At 47.3% G+C, this 21383-nt stretch overlaps 1 protein-coding gene across 1 annotated transcript in view; it reads right to left on the reverse strand.

The window, feature by feature from the left end:
* CWC25 (CWC25 spliceosome associated protein) overlaps window positions 1-21383 on the reverse strand; it is a 132727-nt gene that overhangs the window by 84098 nt on the left and 27246 nt on the right. The window contains exons 2-4 of the mRNA XM_078645622.1: window positions 8045-8217; window positions 7286-7522; window positions 6577-6646 (exon numbers count right to left, since the gene is read on the reverse strand). Of these exons, the coding sequence (XP_078501748.1) occupies window positions 6577-6646; window positions 7286-7522; window positions 8045-8217 (480 nt within the window). The remainder of the gene's footprint in view (window positions 1-6576; window positions 6647-7285; window positions 7523-8044; window positions 8218-21383) is intronic.

Raw genomic sequence — 21383 nt, forward strand, 5'->3', positions numbered from 1 at the left:
GCGGACTCTCTGGGTTCTTCCGGTGAGGAACGAGGTGATCCATTCAAGTGCTTTTCCTTGGATTCCGATGTTATTGAGGCGTTGTAGAAGGGTGCTGTGGCAGACTGTGTCGAATGCTGCAGAGAGGTCGAGGAGGATGAGGGCGACTGTGTCTCCATTGTCCAGTAGAGTTCGAATGTCGTCTGTTGCTGCGATGAGGGCGGTCTCAGTGCTGTGTTTTGCTCGGAAGCCAGATTGTGAGGGGTCGAGGGATTTGTTGGCTTCGAGGAAGGCGGCGAGCTGGTTGTTGACGGCTTTCTCGATGACTTTGGCCGGGAAAGGAAGAAGCGAGATGGGGCGGTAGTTTTTGAGTTCGGTGGGGTCCGCTGTTGGTTTTTTCAAAAGGGCGGTGAGTTCAGCGTGTTTCCAGTCTATTACCGGAGCTCCAGACGGACAGACGAGGACTACCAGTCCCAGGAGCCCCTTGTTTGTTGCCCGCCCACTCCCGCCCACAGCCGCCATAAAAACTTCTCGCGGCAACCGTTGCGCGGTACGCGCTCGGGAGTGCGCCGGGAGAAGCCCGGGAAAAGGGCGGGACCGTCTGCTGCCGTCAGGGCCAGGAGGGGACAGGACAGGGCCACCCCCTTTGATATTTTCTTTTCTTTCTCCTGGTCCTCTTGTCTTGAGGGTTTATCAGTTCTTCGCCCTATTTAGCTTTCCCTTTTGAATCGAAATATACCTGGGGTTAAGCTTGCAAGGGGCTAATTCTGACGTCATTGATAAGCACAGTATGGAGAAACGTAAAGGGGCAGCGGGCACCCTCGATGCACTTCTGGTTAGAGCTGAATCCCTGCTTAATCACGAAATTCAGCTCACAGAACGTAGGCTCTCGCTTGACCTCACCTTGTTCCCACTAACTAGGGGGGTAGAACACTGTATTCCTCTCACACCAACTGTCATCATACAGGATAGAGCAGCCCCTCCAAACTCCCCTACTGTAGCTGAAGCCCCTGAAAATGATCCCAGAGGGGGGGCCATTTTAACCCCAGTACACTCGGGTCCTCAAACTCGGAACCAACAAAAAGCAAAAAGAGGACAAAAACTGATAGCACCTACAAAGAAGAGGGGAAGAGGGGGGAAACATGAAGAAGGATCTAAGGCTCCACACAACCCATCTGTACTGGAGTCTGCCTCATCTACTCAGAACACGGACCTCATACAAATAGAGGAGTCTCCTAACTCGAATTTGGTTAAAACGAGGAGCACAGCTAACTTAAATATTGAAACCCTCATTAAGGGGCTCCTAGAAGAACACACAAAGGCTATGTCCCTAATGGTTAATACTGCTATCTCCAAGCGATTTAGCATTATAGAACGGAAATTAGAAGAACTTAAAGTAGATATTAAGACGTATAAATCCTTGGTAACATCGCAATTACTTCCACAAGAAGATAGAGAAGACATATATACTCAAAAAAGCGATCAAGGGAGGGTTCCACAAACTGTTACAAATTTAGCTCAGGGGGGAGATATACAGCAGGTCTTGAGGGGAATCTCTAGTAACTAAAACTTCGATCATACAAAAAACACAGCTTTAGCAACTAATTTACCAACATCTACCTCGAACGCCATATTTAAGACCAGGGAGGACACATCCAGAAGGTTGGCCCATCTTTCAAGCTCACTATCTTCAAATGCAGATCACCTGGATCTCCCGCCGGCGTCATGTCCCTACGTTTTAATATTGACGGGGGTACCACCCTTAAAACCAAGACCAAATAGAATCATGGCCGTCTCTTAGGAACAAAGTAACTGATTGGCTGAACAAATATAAACGCTTTGATCATCGACACTCAAAAGAAATTCTCATGGCTCGAAGGGTGGGGTGGATAGGTTCATCTCCCAAAACAATTGAGGGCGACTGTATTGTCGTTAATTTCAGGTCCCCTCGCATGGTGTATTCTCTCCTACATAATAAAGAGCTTACCTCACCTATTGCAACATCAATTGCGGCTGTCCCGTTAGGCTTTTTTTACAAACCGCGTTTAATTCACAGACAAGGAATGAATAGTCAAATCGAAACCTCAAATAGGTTCTCCCAGTTATCCTCTCTAGAAGAATTGGACTGACCACTAATTTCCAACCAAGACCCGATGTTGGGAGGTAAAACTTTAACACATGAAATCCCTAGTTTTAACACAAGCGTACCTATACCATTAAACCATATGGCGGATCTAGCTACCACATTGATCTCTCCTTCTAACTTAGCAGTCCCTAATAACTTAGTATTCAGTGGTGCTCTCTGCAACTCCACCTCTGTAAAAGCTTCCACTGTAAAGAGAAGCAATGATGATTCCCCTTCTTTGAGGTTAGTCGATTCTGGTTCAATCCTTACTCCAGGAATAGGAACCACAGGTAGGATTGAACCTTTGTCATTAATATCGTTTAACATAACTTTTTGGAACATTGCGGGACTTGCTGCAAAGGTGATGCTGGATGGGTGGCAAACTCTTATACGGGAGTACGATCTTATATGTCTCCAGGAAACTTGGGCAGTAACCCTGATTCATATAAATGGTTACAAAACCTATTCTGCCCCAGCTATTCCTTCTCCAGCGGGTCGTGCAAAGGGGGGTCTAGTGGTATACGTTACTAATCAATTTAACTTTCAAAAAATTGGATTATTAAAAAACGAGCCTAACTATCAGGTCGTCCAAATAAATATAAGATGGAGCCGTTATTAATTCTAAATTTCTAGAATAATCTTTCTCAAACATTGTTGATAGACACTTTTAAAGAAATAACTACTTATTTAATGGAGTATCAAAATAGCCATGAAGGTATAAACCCGATAATCATCTGGGGAGGTGACTTGAATCTAACTTTATGTCCTCATAATGAGAAGAATATATGTGGCCTTGCGGACGAAAATGGTATTAATATTACCCATTTTTCTCATTCAGAAAGTGGGTGTTGCTTAAATGAGTCGATCATGAGACTACAGTTAACCCTGGCAAACGAGCTGGTGTCTCCTATGGTCCCTTTAAAACCAACCTTTCACAGAAAGGGCGCATTTACATGCATTGACTTTATCCTTATGTCTTCTAGCGCCTCTGCTTTGGTACATAGTTTTCATACTCATGATTCCCCGTTTAGTGATCACTTCCCAATAATGGTTGGTCTAACTTTTCCAACACTGGAAGTAAGGCGTAAACAACAGATCCTCCACCGAGAAGAATCTATTAGATTGGTGCGGTCAAATGGTTATGCCCTGAAATTGGCAAAAATTGATCCGGCCCATATTACAGAAACAATAGTTAGAAATTCATTCTTGGAAATAAATGTTTCTCTAGCTAATACCTCCTCCTCCAAGGAGATTATTGATAACTATCTGATGCTAACCCATTCAATTAAAAAAGCTCTAACTTCCAAACTTAAAGTATCAAAAAATGACCAGGCAGGGTGGTTCGATTCTACCTGCACAAAAGCCTATAAAAACTTTTAAAATGCACTTAACGCCTCAGTGAGGAATAGAAAGGAGATTGCTCTACTTAGAAAGACCTATAATAAAGCAATAAAGACACGAAAAGCTAACCTCAAAGAAGAAGTATGGGCGAATTGCAAAAAAGCTGCCATTTAAAGGACAGCTCAGCATTTTGGCAAATAATAAACTCACCCTTCTTGGTGGGAGCGAAAGACACCAATAAGATAAGATTTTGTAATAGATGAATAACTATGGATTTCCCACTTTTCAAAAATATTCGGATTAGAAAATGCCCATATACTAAATGTCTCCTCCCAAAAGTCTGATGAAAACCTAAATTTCATTACATTGACGCCACTTGATTTAATATTTTCTCTGAAAGAAGTGGAAAACGCACTGGCTGCTAGTAAATGTGGGAAAGCTCCGGGCCCAGACGGAGTTCCCGAAGATTTTTTCAAATATAACCCAGACCTGTGGGCTCCCATTTTACTGAGGGTCCTAAATACAACATGCCAAGTTGGTTTATTAGAGTCTTGGTCCAAATCTATTTTATTTCCAGTTTTTAAGAAAGGTGATCGTGCAAATCCTTCCTGTTACCGGCCCATCTCCCTCTTAGACTCTTTTGGAAAAATGGTCGGCTGTATTATCCTGGACCGGCTTCAAACCTGGGCCATAGATATAAACATCATTACGGATATCCAGTACGGCTTTAGGGAAGGGATGGGCGCCGTGGAACAGGTTTTGAATTTATCACTTATAAGGGGGAAATATGTGGACATAAAAGGTGCCCACCTTCGGCTTGCTTACGTAGATTTAACAGCAGCATTCAACTGCGTGGGCCACTCGAAATTATGGTCTGTTCTAACCAACTTGGGCATGGAGGAACCCTTAGTTCTATTTCTTCGGGAAATGTACTCGAAGGCTACAGCGAGGGTGCGATTTGGCACAGGGGGGGGAGCTGACTGATTCATTTAAAGTAGAGCGTGGGGTAAGACAGGGGTGTGTCCTGGCCCCCTTTCTTTTCATCTTATACACCAACGGCCTGGAATTGGCAATGCTAGAGGGGGCAAAGGACATCCCCATGATTCATCGACGTCTTATCCCCGCTCTGCTGTATGCGGACGATGCTGTAATATTAGCTCGTACCCCAAATGAACTTCAGCTCTCACTGTCCCGTTATAACAACTTTATGTCCAACCTTGACCTAAAAATAAATATCAATAAAACATATGTCATGAACTGTGGTCCCAAAAGAGGGCAGTAAAACGGATACAGATCGCCAATTCGAATCTAGAGAACACCCCAACCTATCCCTATTTAGGGGTATTGATAGATGAACAGGGTACCTGGAAACAAGCGATCGAAGCAAGAAAGTTATAGTTTTTAAAATAATCTATGGCTCTGATTAAATTCTCACAAAGGTTGGGACAAAGAGCACCTGAAGAACTTCTCCATATCTACAAAGCCAAATGTATATCAATGGCAACCTACGGGGCGAGGGTATGGGGCTACGTTCAAGTAGCCTACATCCAAAAAGTTGAGAACAACTTCCTAAGGTATCTCCTAGGAGTCCCCCCGGGTACATCCACGTTTAGTTGCAATTCTGAGTTGGGCCTGCCGTATATTACTGATCTCATCAAGGCAGAACCTATTCCTCCCCCCAGTCAACTATTCATATGACTCTTTTTTGCAAATTCTATTTGGCACCAAGAAAAGTTTATTTGAAACCAATTTAAAAAAGTTTAGGCCTACGTCAATGTCGCCCCGCCCTCCTGGCACTCCAATTTTTAGATAATGTATCCTATGTTTTATCTACTGATAAGTTTTTTTAATTTTGTATTGGACATAGGAAGAATTTATAACAATGTATCTTTTATGGTTAGATCTCTTTAGGCAAATATCGTTGCCCACAGTTTTAAAATTATGTCTAATTAACTGGAGGGATATAGCATCATGCATATGTAATTACGTACTTTTATAGTTTTATGAACTATGAAACCGAATAAAGTTTTTATTATAAATGAAAAAAAAATTCTACTGATGAGTGAAGGTTGTAAGTGGAAAGTAGAATGCTCACCTTTAAGAGGTGCCTATCGAAGAACATTATTCCACCATTGTTGACGTTGCATTAAAAAAAAAAAACGTTGCGGGAGAGTGTGTCCTGCCTGCAACAGCAGGCAAGACAAAGGCATTTAAGAAAATAGTACTCAGAAGCCAGTAATTAAAACCTACCAAAGAACAACACATGTAATGAATGGGATGTCCTCATGGGAGGTTACAAGAAGAGAAAAGGCGTTACAAAAGAGGGACTACTAAGCCTATTGACCAATAAAATGCCACCATTAACAAAGGACAATGACAGGAGCCAATTAAAAAGATGGGCGTTAAGTGGGTGGCGCTTCAAGCCCATATCCTGAATACAGCATATCTCAAAGAGACAGTGCAAGCGCTGCCTAGGTGAGACCGAAAAAAATTATAGTAACAGAATTTACTTCCATTATAAAAAAAAAATTCTTACACTGCTCCGCGAGCAGTGTGACAACTCTTCCACTTTGCAGGAGGAGCTGCCACTGCCCCTGTGAGGCTCTATATAGAGACATCCTTAATCAGACCTTTTCTTCTACTGGTCCCACCAGATGTCCTTTCGTATTATGATATGCATGAAGATGCAATAGTTTGGAGGATTAAACCGAGAGGGAGCACAGCTTAACTGGACTGCTCTACCCTTCATAGCGTAACTACAAGTAAGGCAGGGAAATATGTCTAATACTTTTAGTAATTTATGCCCATTAGTCAATCAGTCGAATTCAGGTATGGAAAGCAGAGGTATCCGTCAGATAGCAAACGTTACAGATTCAGGACTTAGAGTACAGCTACCCCTCAAGTTACACATTACAGGCCTAGTCCTACACCCAGGTCACTGAAGTTATAGGAGCACCGATGAAAGACCTGTGAGATACCACCACAGTGCACATAGGCTTAACCATTACCATAGCTCTCTCTAGAGTTTGTTTACACATCTTACAAAATGGTGTGGAAAACAATCTAGCAGCCCACCTTCCTGGTCCTACTCGTTATAGCCCTTCATTCTTACTTCAAGTGAGGTTTCTTACCATCTCTCTGATCTTCTTCATTTTCACTGGGTTTTTCAGAACCTCTTTCTTCTTCTCCTCTTCCCTTTTCCTGGTAAGAAAGGGAAGTAGTGTTAAACACATTTTCATAAACTATGGCCTCCTTCACCAGTTGTACACCAGGCTGTGAAAATAATGTATCACCTCTCATAAACTGGGTCTGAAAACTTGAACAAATTACACAAATTAATGTAAGATGCCTTCACTCCGAAGGGGCAAATGTCACAAACCTGAGGCCCGCTGGCCAGCTGATCATCTTCAGAGTGATATTCAGACGGTTACAGCCTTATGCGCATGGGACCATGCCTTACTGGATTTAGCTGAACATGAATGCTTATTAAAATAATTTACATTACTTTTGAGTATTAGTGATCTATTTTACAACAATAGGAAAAGACAAGAAATATTTGCAATCATTACATAAAAAAAGTTCTGAATTCGCAAGATTGCTGCTCAGGAGCAATGAACCTTATGTTCAGCTACGGTGCAGGATTCACAAAACAAAGGTCTTCCGCATAAAACCCAAATAGTGAAGTCCTCACTCGCATGTCATTTAGAATACCAGCAAAGAAGCAGAAACCTAAACCAAAGCTAACCTAGTTCATGAAGAAATAAGGACCATAACTGGTTTATGTGATAGAATGCACTAGTACATCTGGCTTGAAGGGCCATTATTAAGTTCCTGCCTCACCTGATCATGAAGAGTGGATCCTCACGGATTTTGCTAGCCATATCCAGAGCAGAGTTGGCTCCAACAGGAGCAAAGATGGAGCCGGGAAGAAGTCCTGTCTCAGATGAAGGGCCAGCCTCCTTGTCATCAATCTTATCCAAAACATATTTATCAACGGGACGTCCTAGCAGGTACTCTTCTCTGTTCACCATTCCACCAGGGCCATGGTACATCCAATCCAGCTTTTCCTCTTTTTTCCTGATAAAAATCAAAAATAAGGAAGTGTAGAATTTTGACCACCAAAGTGTCGTAAGAAAGAAGTATGAATAATAGTTGAATGAACCAATAGCTCAAGATCTCATTTACAAAGGAATCCTACCAACAGCAGCGAGTAAACATGCAGCCAAAATATGTGAGTCAATTTAGCATTGAGATGATATTTACCCGTATGTCTACTTAGAACATTTTCTACCATGGAAAAATGGCATCATAAAAAAAGAAAAACTAGTACCACAAAAAAAAAATAAAGAAAACATTTCAGACCCGTCAGCAAAAGTAAGTAGGAGGCATTCCGTGCCTAGTCCCATCAGTCTGATACAGTAGGTGACAATAAGCTAACTGTACTTTAAATTAAAACAGAGGAAGCCAGTAGTTGTGAAGTTTCTTTTGTATGCTAAAAGCAGAATGATTAAGGAATTATCATACAATTTTAATACAGAGACTGGACTGCATACCAGAAGAGCAGCAAAACTGTAAGAGATCCAGGGAATACAAACATACTTGACTGCACCAACATCCTCTGCATAGCGCTGCATCTCCTCCCTGGCACGTTCATCCCGCAGCTCACGCTGCAGCTCTTCAATCTTCTTGCGTTCAGCTTCATGTTTCTGCTCTGCCTTCCAAACTTTCTCAACATTGCGCAAAGTCTGGGGGTGCCAGCTTTTCTTGAGGTTCTGAAGCCAAGACAACAGAATACATTATCATCAAGGTAACACGGAGGTTTACACCCACTCCACAATGCTTCGACCACAGCAGCAGAACTATGCCATAAAAACCTGCTTACTCAAATGAGTCTATTGAAAATGTCACTAGAAATTGGCTACACTTTAACAAAACATGTTAAAACAAGAGAGTAGTGAATGACAAGCAAGGGAGGGCTAGAGTACCCTCCAATACCCATTTAATCTAAGACGGGATGATAACTATTTAAACAAGCATGTGCAATGCTATAGGTCTCACATTTACGAGCGTTTAAGCTATTGGCACTGTACAAAGAGCATGTTTACGCACCGTTGCAGGTTTTCAAAACACATAAATTAAAGGCATTGTCATTTACAATGTCAATAGCGCAAACTCTCACAAATGCGAGACCTATTGCATTGCAAATGCTTATTTTTTAGATGGCGCAAGGAATCTTAGCCTGTTGCTTTCGCTAGCGGCGGGGTTGAAAGAGCTTCTTCTCTTGAAATCAGACTATCAGAGTCAGGGTGACCAGGGAATATAGTCGGCTAGACCAATTATTTTTTTCAGCATCCCATGATTTTCTTGTTGAGAAAATAATATGGAAACAGTGTGAGAGATTTGTCTAATTTAAGGATGTAGTTAGCAAAGGTGCTGCAGGTGCAGTGACACCGGGGGCCACTTGACCCCAATCCATGGCTGTTTTTTACTACCTAACCACGGGATGGAGCCTAATTTCCATGCTTCCATTACCGCCCATGGCCACTGGTCTGATTGTGTGCTGCTGAAGTCTTGGGATCTTTCGCTTCACATGGCTAAAAACACGTCCTTTCACCAGTAGCTACCAACATAAGGTGCACGGCAGCGGGTAATCCGCACCGTGGAGGGCAAAAGCAGATATCAGACCGCAGGGACAGGGTGTTACCGGCGGGAAAAGGCAGACGGTTCCACACCCTTGGCTTCCATCACAACACAAGGCGATTCCAAAAACAATTTCTGCAGCTCCTGCGACGCAGGGGTCCCCTAATCCGCCAGGGGGCACGTAACCCTTTAAGAGGGGCCACATTCAGCACAAGGCCAATTAATAGCTGTGAGGTATGGGAGACAGGAGGGGTTATCAGGTATGGGTTATGCCACGGACCTTGGCATTGCACTGCAAACACTAACATGAATTCAGCACAGAGAGGGCACTGTTGATTATCTTAAAATAAACTAGGACAACGAGAATGGAGAAATTTGCAAAGCTAAACAGCGATTTTGGATCCGTTATGTATTGGAAGTAATCAAGCATGAAGGTGCCTTCTTTAATTTGAGAGCCCCTGTCACGGGAGACATCTTTAGCTAAAAACGCTTTGCATTGTGTGACTTGTAGTTTAGTTCATCCGTATAATATGCGCTTTCAAGCCCTGCAAGCAGCCTGTCTCTTGCAGGCTAAAGATTTCACGCGGGCTATGTGTCCAGCTGACAGTTGTGTTTGATGGACCTGCATTGTAGTGTTCCTGCATCCAGCTCAATGGCGGTTTGAGGGAGGTGATAGACCCAGGGGCTCACTACATGCTAACGAGCTCTTCTCTGCAGATTTCAAGCAGAAAGCAACGAAAGGTGGGGGTAGGTTTATTGCAGCCATTTGTCCTGACACCAGCTGCTCTGCGCTGCGAATGAATCCTACTTTAGATCTCTTCACCGTGACCTCCTTGGTACAATATATACAGATACGTTATCACAGCAGAAGGAATCCTCGGCGAACCACAACTAAATTGTGAGTGAAAGAGTTTAGTGACACGCTCCAGAGTGTATGGCGGCTCACCCGTGGCTGTATCCTCTGTCCCTTTACCTGCCAACCAGCTGCGCAGCCAGATAGTAATGCTCGAAGCAGGGAGCGGCCAATCCTCCCCTGTCCGTGGGTAAGAGTAATTTCCCCAGTGCCGGGACGTACCCAAGATGAAGTCCCGCAGGACCGTGTTGAGCGTGGAGAAAAAGGATGCCAGTATAAATAAAGGCAAATTAACAAAGTAGTACAGGAGGCGGGGGAGCATGACCATTTTGGCAAGGGCCACTCTGCCCGTGGGTGTCAGCGGGAGCGTGGACCAAAAGCATATCTGAGACCCAAGCGCTGCCATCGCCCGACCCAGGTATCCATCAAATAAGTCAGCCGGTTGACAGTAGATCTGGATCCCCAGGTACTTAAAGGTGTCAGCCTTCCATTGGACTCTCGTGCCATCAAGGCAGTACCCCGGGTCTTCTACCCCACCGCCAAATGCGTAGAGGCAGGACTTGCCTGCATTCACCCGAAGCCCCAAGACATCTGCGAACTGACGCAGCAATCGAGCCAGTTGTACCAGTATGCATCCCACATCTCTCACAAACACCAACAGATCGTCGGCATATAGTGATACCTGATGGGTAGCATCACCCAAGGGAATGCAGTCTCCCAGGGTCTGCCTCATGGCCACCGCCAGAGGTTCAATGGCCAGCGTGAACAACAGCGTGGACAGGGGGCATCCTTGCCGGGTGCCCCGGCCCACTGCCACAGCCTCCGAGACATAGAGCCCCAGCCGTACGCGGACCACTGGATTTCGGTAAAGGAGGTCAACCATCTGTAGGAAATCTACGTCCAGCTCGTATCTCGCTAGCACCGCTGACAGATAACCTCACTCCAGACAGTCAAAGGCCTTTTCCAGGTCTAAAACCAGGCACCCTGCCTTAGGCCATTCCCTCGTTGCCTCAGCCGCTACCCTGAAGTACCTCCAGAGGTTCAGGGACGTGGACCTCGCTGGCACAAATCCATTCTGGTCCGGGTGTATTAGGTGGGGGACCACTGGCGCCAGGCGTTCTGCAAGTATTTTTGCAAAGACTTTATAGTCAACGTTAAGCATTGCCAGCGGCCGGTAGGAACCCAGAGCTGTGGGGTCTCTATCCGGCTTGGGCAGTGATACCAGAAATGCCTCTCGCATGGATGGGGGAAACGAGCCTGCGTCAATTGCTCTTTGTACAACTGAAGGAGTAGGGGCATTAGGATTTCCCTGTTCGCATTATAGTATTCGGAAGGCAGGCCATCCGGCCCTGGGGTTTTCCCCGTCGCCATAGCCTGAATCGCGTCTCCCACTTCCTCCAGCGTGAGGGGGCATTAAGCGTGTCTCTGTGTTCCTCAGAGGCCGTAGGCAGGGCAACAGAGTCTAGGAACTCGTCTAGCACGTATCGGAGACCGATGCCGGCGGGCTGTGTATAGCTGCTTGTAACGGTCAGTAAGGGCTCGATGTATTTCACGTTGCGTGTAGACCATCTCCCCTCCCTCTGCACAAATGGCTGTTATCGGGGCACCGCATCCTGCTCTCTGTACTAACCAGGCCAACAGCCGACCAGCTCTGTCCACCCTGCGTTCTAGCCGTGTGCGCCGCGTAGTTGTGGCACCTTAGCTGCTCCATGAGAACTGCATGTTTACCACGGAGGTCATTCAGCGTGTGTGAGTGCTCACCAGTCCCCTCGCTCTCCCTCTCGTATCGCAGGAGCTCAGACTCCAGGCGTGTCAGGGAAGCGGACAATGTTTTACGGATTTTCCACGTAGCCCCCATGCAATGCCCCCGGATGGCTACTTGGTGTGCGTCCCACTCCACCATGGCATCGCTCGCCGTCCCTGCATTGTCTTCAAAGTAGGCTAGGATGGCTGTGCCCAGTGAAGAGCGGAACTCAGCATCTTCGAGCGCGGCAGGCTGTAGCCTCCACGTGGGCACAGGCCTCCCAGCTTATTTGGAACAATAGGGGGTTATGATCGGAATGTGTTCTACCCTGATATTCTGACTTGGCCAGGAGCGGGAGCAGTGACTGGGAGCCAATTATTCGGTCTAACCGTACATGCAAGTCGTGAACTGATGAGAAGTAGGAGTATATTCTATCTATAGGGTGCTGCGCGCGCCATAGGTCATATACCTCCCAGTGTGAGAGCCAGTCCTAGGACGCCTGCGAATTCGACATTACCGCTGCGGCTCGGAGGGGAGCAAAAGATCGGTCTAGGTGTTCATACAGCACAATGTTGAAGTCTCCGCCAAGCAACCGGGGGAGGCCAACATATGGGTGAAGGACTTGATTCAAGCTCGCCAGGAAAGAGGGCAGGTCCGTATTAGGCGCATATAGAGATCCTAGCAGAACTTCCTGACCGTTCAGCCGCCCCCGCACTAAGGAGTACCTCCCTTCTTGGTCCACCTAAGCGTTTTCACATACGAAGGGGACACCCGCCCTCACCAAACCAGCGCGCCGCGCGCATGCTCAGAAAAGGTATTACCATAAATGTGCCCCCTCCAGCGCCTGCGGAGCCTGTCGATTTTCCAACTGAGTTATGTGCGTCTCCTGGAGGAGAGCATTCCCCACCTCGTGTTGCTGCAGATAGGAGAAGACAGAGTAGCGGCGTGATGGGGTGTGCATACCGTGGATGTTCCAGGTCATTATATTAGTGTGTGTCATGTGTCAGGACGCAGCGTACCCACACGGGACTACCGGGGGAACGCCTCAAAGGGGGGCCTACGGGTGCAATCATGGAAGGGGGAATCAATGTGCCGCAACTGAAACGTGAGAACAATGACAAACAGTGTAACTAAATGGGAGAGTTCCCAACGGGGCATACGTCCAAACCTAAAATAGATCTACCACTTGGACAGGTGTTAGCCCAGCCCAGTGGCTATTCCGGTGAGTGTGCAGCCAACAACCAAGTTATGTTACACCCCTGCCTTAGACCCCCAGGCGTTGAAGAGGTGCAGGAGGAAGTTTGGAAGTTTAAACGCGCGGAGCTAAGGTGAGTCACCAAAAGATGACCCTGCATGCAGCGCTATTTAACTGTAGACGCACCTGCATACACTATGCTGTGCATGATCGCAAGGCAGCGCAAACACATGTGGCTGAAGACACATAGCAGCAGCCCGCATGACAACATTATTAGAAGGATATAGAAAAGAGAACATTCAGAGACAGGAGCTCCTGCTCGGTCACCTTAGTCCATTGTTCAGTCACACAATCTGGTCAGCCGTTTGGGGCGTCACCACCGGCATGTTCATGTCTTCTGAAAGCACGGTAGATGGGGAGGACGAGCCACTCATGTCTAGGTCACTGTGTGGTCGGGCAAACGGGTGGGCATCGGTGTTCACCACTCCCAAGGTCGCAACCGCTTCAAGTGCTTCTTGCAGTTCCAGCCGCATCTTCTCCGGGCTGGGTGCGACCTGGCCCAGGCCCGCACCTCGACGAGCCCCCCTCCTTCTGTGTCTCCTCGATCGCTGCTCCTGCCACCTGCTCTCCTCCAGGCCTGCGGGTCTCGTTCCAGTCCATTGTCCCGCTTCTTCCAGCCAGTCCCAGATGTCCGATGGGGCATCAAAGAAGCGGGCACCTTCCTTGGAGACCACTCGGAGAGAGAGGGGAACAGTAAAGAGTAGGGCAGCTCTAGTTCCCTCAGCTGCCTCTTCACAGCCATGTATGGGCTTCTCCTCCTCTGTACTGCTGCCGTGTAATCCGGAAAAAACATCACTCGGCTGTTCCCCACATTGAGATCACCCAACTTCCTGGTTTCCCGGAGGACCACATCCCGGTCACGGTAATTGAAAAGCTTGAAGAGGAACGGGCGAGGCCGGGCTCCAGGTCGCGGCGTCTGTGCTGGCACTGTGTGCTCTTTCTACCACAAAGTATGGGGACAGCGTCCCCCGAGGCAAGAGTTCCCGCAACCAATTTTCGGCATACAGCTCCGGGTCTTTCCCTTCTTCCCCCTCCGGCAGTCCAACCACCCGAACGTTATTGCGCCGAGAGCGCCCTTCCGCATCTTCAATGCGGTCCTCCAGTACGTGAACCCTGTCAATTATATCTTGTGGTGCTGAAGCGTGATTTTGCACCACAGGATGCAGTTCTTGGACCGACTGACGTTGCGCGGTGACGGACTCCGACAGCTTACGGAAGTCCGCATGTAGGAGGGTGAAGTCAGACGTGACCGTATCTATCCGGGCTTCTAGGGACACTTTAGTTTGCTCTAAAGTGGTGCCGATGCGCTCCACCGCCAACACAGAGCCCGCTAGGGCTGCCGCCGGCTCCATGCTGTCACTCTGATGCCTTTGCGCGGAGCCCAGGTCGCCCGCCGTCTGCTGTTTAGGTTGGGATTTATCCCTAAATCTGCCCATCACCAGCAGTTGCGCCGTAGGCATCCACGCTGGACGTCAGACTCTCCAAAGTTAGAGGAAGAAAAGCTACACCAGACCAGTTGCAGCGCCGGCAGTGGCGGGAGGAAGTTGTCCAAATAAAACGGGCTGTCGCCGCCAGGGGCCGTGTCGCCAGGTGGTCAGTGTCAGTTCTGGGGGTGGCCCGGGTGACAGCCCACCATCAACCCGTGGCCCAGGGAGAGTTCGCAGTCTACCCCGACTCTAGGGATTCTCTTGCGCGCGTCCCCTCAGCAGTAAGCAGCTCTAACGCCTGACCTGTGTCCCCAGGCTGCAGGGGCCTCAATAGCTATGGGGAATGGGTCCAGCGCTCCCACCACAGCTCCAAACTCCTGATGCCGGTGCGGGACGCAGAGGTTGCCGTAGAGGCAGGGCCCGCTGGTTATGGAGGCAGCTAAGATGGCGCCTAACTCAAAATGACGCCCAGACCCCAGTGTGTCTGGCCGCAACTGTTCTGCCCGCACCAGCGATGCTCACCGCCGTGTCCCAATGTAACAGCTACACGGCCCAGCCGCAGACGTCTCCGCTAATGGGCTGCCCCCTCCGCCGTCGCACTCGACACAGTGTGGCGTCTCGCCATCTCAATATCCAGGAGTCCCCCGAGTCTTATCCACATCATCATCGACTCAGACTTTCCCAATGGCCCCCAGCACCAGCAAGGCAGCACTTCGCAGCCAAAGTTCTGAGTCCAAGGCCCGGGCCTCCACCCGGCTGGCCTGCACAGGGACCAGTCTCGCCCCTCAGCCTCCAGCACACCACTGCAGCCCGATTTCCTTGTATTCCGTGCTCTATCCCTGAAGCTTCCAAAGCACAGTTAATGGCCTCCAGGTGCCGCCTCAACCGCTCCGGGCGGCAAGTGGGCCCCCTCTGCCGCGTGACAGCACCTCCACGCAAGTGTCCCAATCCGTTCCCTGGCCCCGCTCCTCACCATACAGAGTTCATGTCGCCCATTCGCTCCTGCGCCTCAGGCATTGTGGCGCTTCACTGCAGGCTGCCGGGGTCACGCACCTCCACAGGCCCAGGCCCCGAGGGGGACGCAAGGCCCCGGCGTCGTAGGCCGAAGGGTTGCCGCGGTCTCCTCCAGTGCTGTTTCGCCCCCAGACGTAGGTGCGTCTGCCTTCGTCACACAAAGCACGTCTACCCACCCGGGCACGAGTGCAGGCACTGCTGGAGCCTCCCGGGCGCCGCCCGCCGTCTTCCGATGCCACCTGGGCCTCAACTCTGCTCTCCGCCCACCTCGGTAGCCGCAGGGTCCGCCAATCCTCCCGGAGGGCAGCGCTCAGCCTGGTCTGTGGGGCGCCCGGGCCCAGAGCATCGCCTAATGTCTCCCGGCAGGGCCACTGCAGTAGCGCGGGGCTCGCCAACGGGCGCCGGACCTCCGGGCGCTTTTCGCACCTTTGTCCTGCAGGGCAGTGCTGCCGCAGACCGTCCGTTATCTCCACCGCCGCCACCTCAAGTTGGGATCCGCTGAGTCCCCGGGACTCCTTACCGCACCCCCACACCGTCTCCACTCAGCGTGGGCACGAAGAGGCACCGCTAAAGGATAATTGCAGGAGAACTGGGGGTCTAAGGACGGAGCTCTAGTAAGTCACGTCCGCCATGTTTGCTGGCTGGCAACGCCCCCCTCTAGTTGTACCTCATACCTTCAAGGATACAGACAGACTGTCTAATGTGTTCTGTTGCATCTGTGAATATCAGTGAGCAGTGTGCCGCATTGTTGGATAACACTGCTTTGCCAATTTTATGGCTTTGGTCCTTTTGCATGCATTTAAGGTTTATGATGGTCAATACAAGGAGAACGGGATAATAACACATTTAAGAATATAAAAGGGATTATGTACTACACTTTAACAGTGTAGGTCTAGAGTTAGAAATAGTTACTATGTATCGGGGGAAGGGGCAACAATACAGAACAAAACCCAGCATTAAATAAGAATGATGTAAAATATATCTGAATGAACATGGATTCACATGCAATGTCCTTCGCTGGTTTTCCTCCTACCTTTCCAACCGAGACCAGTTTGTTCACATAGGTTTCTTAGGCTCCCCAAATATCCCCATCACCTGTGGTGTAACCCAAGGGTTCCATATTATCCTACTGTCATCTTCAACCTCTACATTAAGCCACTTAGAGCTCCACTCAAAGTACCAGTATCAGGATCCATCACTATGCACACCTCTACTTGAAAGATTCCTCTGCTTCAGGCACTCATCCTCCTAAAACACTGCCTAAAGCATCATCCAGACCAGTGCCTGATGCTCAACCAAGAAAAAATTCCTGATGTTTGCCAAGATCAACAACCAAGAAACGGTACATGCCTGCCTCAGTGACATTAACCTAGATGGTTTCGAACCCCAACTTTTATCGAATACCAAGTCACTTGGGTTTACCCTGAACACCAACCCCATCCTGAAGGAACACATTGACAAAAAAACACCAAGACGTCCTTGTACCACGCCGTCTTTATTGTAAAGACAGTGAAAACATTTCTTGCAGAAAGCGACTTCAAAACTGCTGTTCGAGCCCTTGTTCTCCGACATCTTGATGGTGGCATCGCCCTACTCCTGGCTTGCCAGACTACGCACAGGCATCGCTGAAGGACATCCTAAAGGTAAGCAGCAGGTCTAATCTAGGACCTGAAGAAATATGATCACATCAACCCAAAACGTGATACCTGCGTGCACCATCTTCAAAACCAGTTGCATCATTTACAAAGTCATCACAATCAGCACTGCGGCTTATCTTGCAGACAGCTCACCATCTCTGGTGATTCCCAGCACACACAAGCCAGGATGCCAATAGACTGCAGACTAAGAAATGTACAAAAAAAAAAAGCAGCAGTCCTTTTCCAGCTATGCTCCCATAATCTGTACAACATCCTCACATCCATCAGGACCGCTACAATGCTGCTCCAACACTACATCACAATGCATTAACAGTTCTTAAACCAGCTACCTCTCCTAGAACTCATTGACTTTAAGCTTATATAGTGCGAGGCTTGCAATTTAGAAATACCATATACATAAACTCTTCACATCAGCTGCTGAAGCGGCATATCAAAGTCATACAATTACAAAGACTGAAATAATGGTATAGGCTATGCCTGCAAGGGTTTTACTGGTTTCAGGATCACAGATGAAGAGGGATAAATAATCACAAAAAGAACCATGAAAGGAGCAAAGTTTCAATAGCGAGAAATATTGTTTCTCAAAGCTTATCCATAACTGTAGGAGCTGTAAGCTAGCACATTTGAGAGGAGAGTGATTACCCTTACATTTCCATCACCCCAGTTTAGTCTTTCAAAAGGCAAGTTGCCTATCATGCAGCCCTTATCGACTCTCCCCAAATGCCCATCAACAAACACAACACACAGGCATTGACAATGGTAATGTGCTAGCAACTGTCCTGCTTAAATTCCAACCTCTCCTTAAGCAGTCCTTAATGCAGCAACCTAATGCAAAGAAATTCTCTGCACACCACGCCAGTCCTCGCAACCCTAGGATGCTTTTCCCTAGAACGCTGCTTTATGACTGACACAACCAGCATTAGTGAAAAGAAAAAGAGTCTCAAAGTATGGTCAGAACAAGTATGTTGTAAAAAAAAAGTAGGTTGTTACCATCGGCTCTCATTGATACACAACAAGTGTCTGACCAGAGAACAGTGCACTCAAATAATGCAGTGGAACACAATTCCATAAGAAAAGAAATTAGATATGCAAAGAATCTCGATATGCAATATTAAAATTGAGACAGGCTGCTAAATATGCCGTCTTTCCTTCTATTCACAATTCCATATTTAGATGCATGTATTAATTTACACAAATGTAGCCAGGCATATTGTTGTTCAAATATGCTGGTTTTCTGATCAGTCCTGAAGTCTCTGGAACTTGTGGTGAAGCCTTTGCATAGGGAGCCACTCTATCCAACACCTTATGTTATCTTATAGTAACTTTACGCAGCCTTCCGTAATGCAAGATAAACATCAAGCCTCTCACACAACAACACTGTTTCACAAACAACCTGTCCTTTCTTCAAACTTTGCCATTTCCTTATATCCCATCCATTCGCAACACTTCAAAATGAGGAATGATGGAGTACTGTGTTCACGGCCTGTAGCGTCAAGCTCCACATTGTCCTTGATTATCAGATTTAAACATTCCACCAGACCCTTAGAAACACAAAGTGAGGTCCTCGTATACTTAATTCTTGCTGGTTCAAAATCTGTCACGATTTCTTCAGAATATCCATCTCTATTAAAAATGTCCTTCATAAATTCTATTACATTCATGGTTTAAACAATGAGCACAAATCTCGCTTCAAACCTTTTGGATGCAGTCAAGACTTTTAGTGGCCTGGTCTGAACAGTCGAGCACAATGTACAAGGCTGTGGTATTTGTGTGTGCTTAGCAACAAGTTGCAGATTATGACTCCCTAGGCAGTCAAACTTGTGTTTCCTTGGAATAAGTTTGCCTTGGATATTTCCAGCACATTTGGGGTTTTAGGAGGTATAGCCCATAATGCAATAATGCGAATTGAAAAAAAGCATTAAATTCAGAGATTGGCGGACAGTGGACTTAATAAAAAAAGCAGCGGATGCCTATTTCGCCATATTATAAGTGCATTATACTCAATGACACTTTAAATAAGGCAGACGGGATAACCACATTTTGACAGTCTACCTTGTTCATCAAACTCTAAACAAGGCCCTTAATCAACTAGCAACATTGCATATTAGGGTATGCCTCCCAAAACAGAGGCCGGAAATATCCAAGGCAAACTTATTCTGTGGGAACACAGCCCCTTCCATAGATTTGATTGACAAGTGAGATCTAGGCTGCTACTTGACGCTAAACGCGCACATGAAGGAATCTCCTAAATGGCGCTTTACAGCTTTGTCTAACCCAGAGTTCCGAACCTCTTCACCTACCATTCTCTTCATTATCTATATAACTATATGCCCCATTTGGGCCACCCAAAGTACTTTCTCATGTATATCTACTGGGGCAAGCAACAGACCCAATAGTTTCACCAACCTATTATCACATGAAACATGACTGTAGGGCATGAACTCTTGTCCTAACCCCTTAGATGCAGGCCAACCTTTCAAAATATATTCTCTATTTATGCACAAGCCCAATCATCATCCACTCATTTTCTCCATTACGCTTCCAATAATTACCTCCATCATGATGCTATTAATTTATTTATTTGGCTGATTTATAGAGCGAGCAGCGACCCAACAGGCTCTCCCGGCGCTGGACAAGGCAGAGGCAGAGCCACATAAGTGCTAGGCAAACAAAGCCGAGATAGAGAATCTAGCATGGTGGCTAAAGAGAAAAGTCGTTAAGTTCTTGCTGAATGCTAGCAGATAGTGACCGTTCCTAAGCTCGATTGAGAGAGAGTTTCAGAGTTTGGGGCCCAAGTAAGAAAAGGAGTGGCCACTCATGTGGGGAAGACGGAATCTGGAAACTAAGAACAGTGAGAGGCTGGAAGATATCAACTGTCGAGCAGCCACGTAAGGTGTTACCAGTCTTTTGATGTAAGAGGGAGCAAAGCCGAGTTTGGCCCGAAACATGTAATGTTAAACCTTAAGCTCAATGCACTTGTTTACCATGAGCCAATGTAATTGGTGAAGCAAAGGTGAAGCAGAGGCGCATCTAGGCAGATGAAAAAGACGCGCTGCCACATTCTGAATAATCTGCAGTCGATGGACTGAGGCTTTATCTGCGCCCAGGTATAACACATTGTCGTAGTCTAGTCTGGATATTACCAGAGCCTGCATATCCATTCTCTGTGCTGCCAGTGGAATTAGCTAGAGAATATATTTAAATCATTGGAGAACAGCAAAGCAGGTCGCTGTGACCATAGACACCTGAGATTTGTGAGAAGGATTTATTTCAATAATAAATCCCAGGTTTTTAACTTTAGGGACCGAGGCAGGCAAAGGGCCCAGATTGTCAGGCCAATGTTTAATTTCCCAAAGTTCGGGGTTATTACCCAGAACGAGCACCTCTGTTTTAGTGCCACTCAGCTTCAAGGCATTTCTGGTCATCCACAAAGAGATATTACTTAGGCCAAGACGAAGCAGGGAGGGATCTTGATGCTGAGTGGTAAAGAGTGAAAAGATAATCGGTGTATCGTCAGCATAAGAAAAGATGGTCAATCCCAACTTCTCAGCAAAGTCTGCCAAAGGGCGAACATAAATGCGGACCAGTAAAGGGCTCAAAATGCATCCCTGAGGCACTCCAGAGGTTAAGGCTAAAGAGTTCAATCTTGTGTCATTCAAGAAGACCTCGAAGGTGCTATCTTTTAACAAGCATTTACAATGCAATGGCCTCGTCCTTGTTAAAGTTAGAGCTATTTGCATTGCTCGTGACATTTTTGTTTTTAAAACATAAATAAATGGCATTTTCATTTACAATGCCAACAGCTTAATCTCTCGCAAATGCGAGACCTATTGCATTTGCACACACACACAGAGCCACACACACACAGCCACACACACACAGCCACACACACACAGCCACACACACACAGCCACACACACACAGCCACACACACACAGCCATACACACACAGAGCCACACACACACAGAGCCACACACACACAGAGCCACACACACACAGCCACACACACACAGACAGAGAGCCACACGCACACAGAGCCACACGCACACAGAGCCACACGCACACAGAGCCACACGCACACAGAGCCACACACACAGAGCCACACACACACACACACAGAGCCACACACACACAGAGCCACACACACACACACACAGAGCCACACACACAGAGCCACACACACAGAGCCACACACACACACACACACAGAGCCACACACACAGAGCCACACACACAGAGCCACACACACACACAGAGCCACACACACACAGAGCCACACACACACAGAGCCACACACACACACAGAGCCACACACACACACAGAGCCACACACACACACAGAGCCA

Source organism: Lissotriton helveticus, chromosome 5_1, assembly GCF_964261635.1.
Source record: "Lissotriton helveticus chromosome 5_1, aLisHel1.1, whole genome shotgun sequence".
NCBI lineage: Eukaryota > Metazoa > Chordata > Amphibia > Caudata > Salamandridae > Lissotriton > Lissotriton helveticus.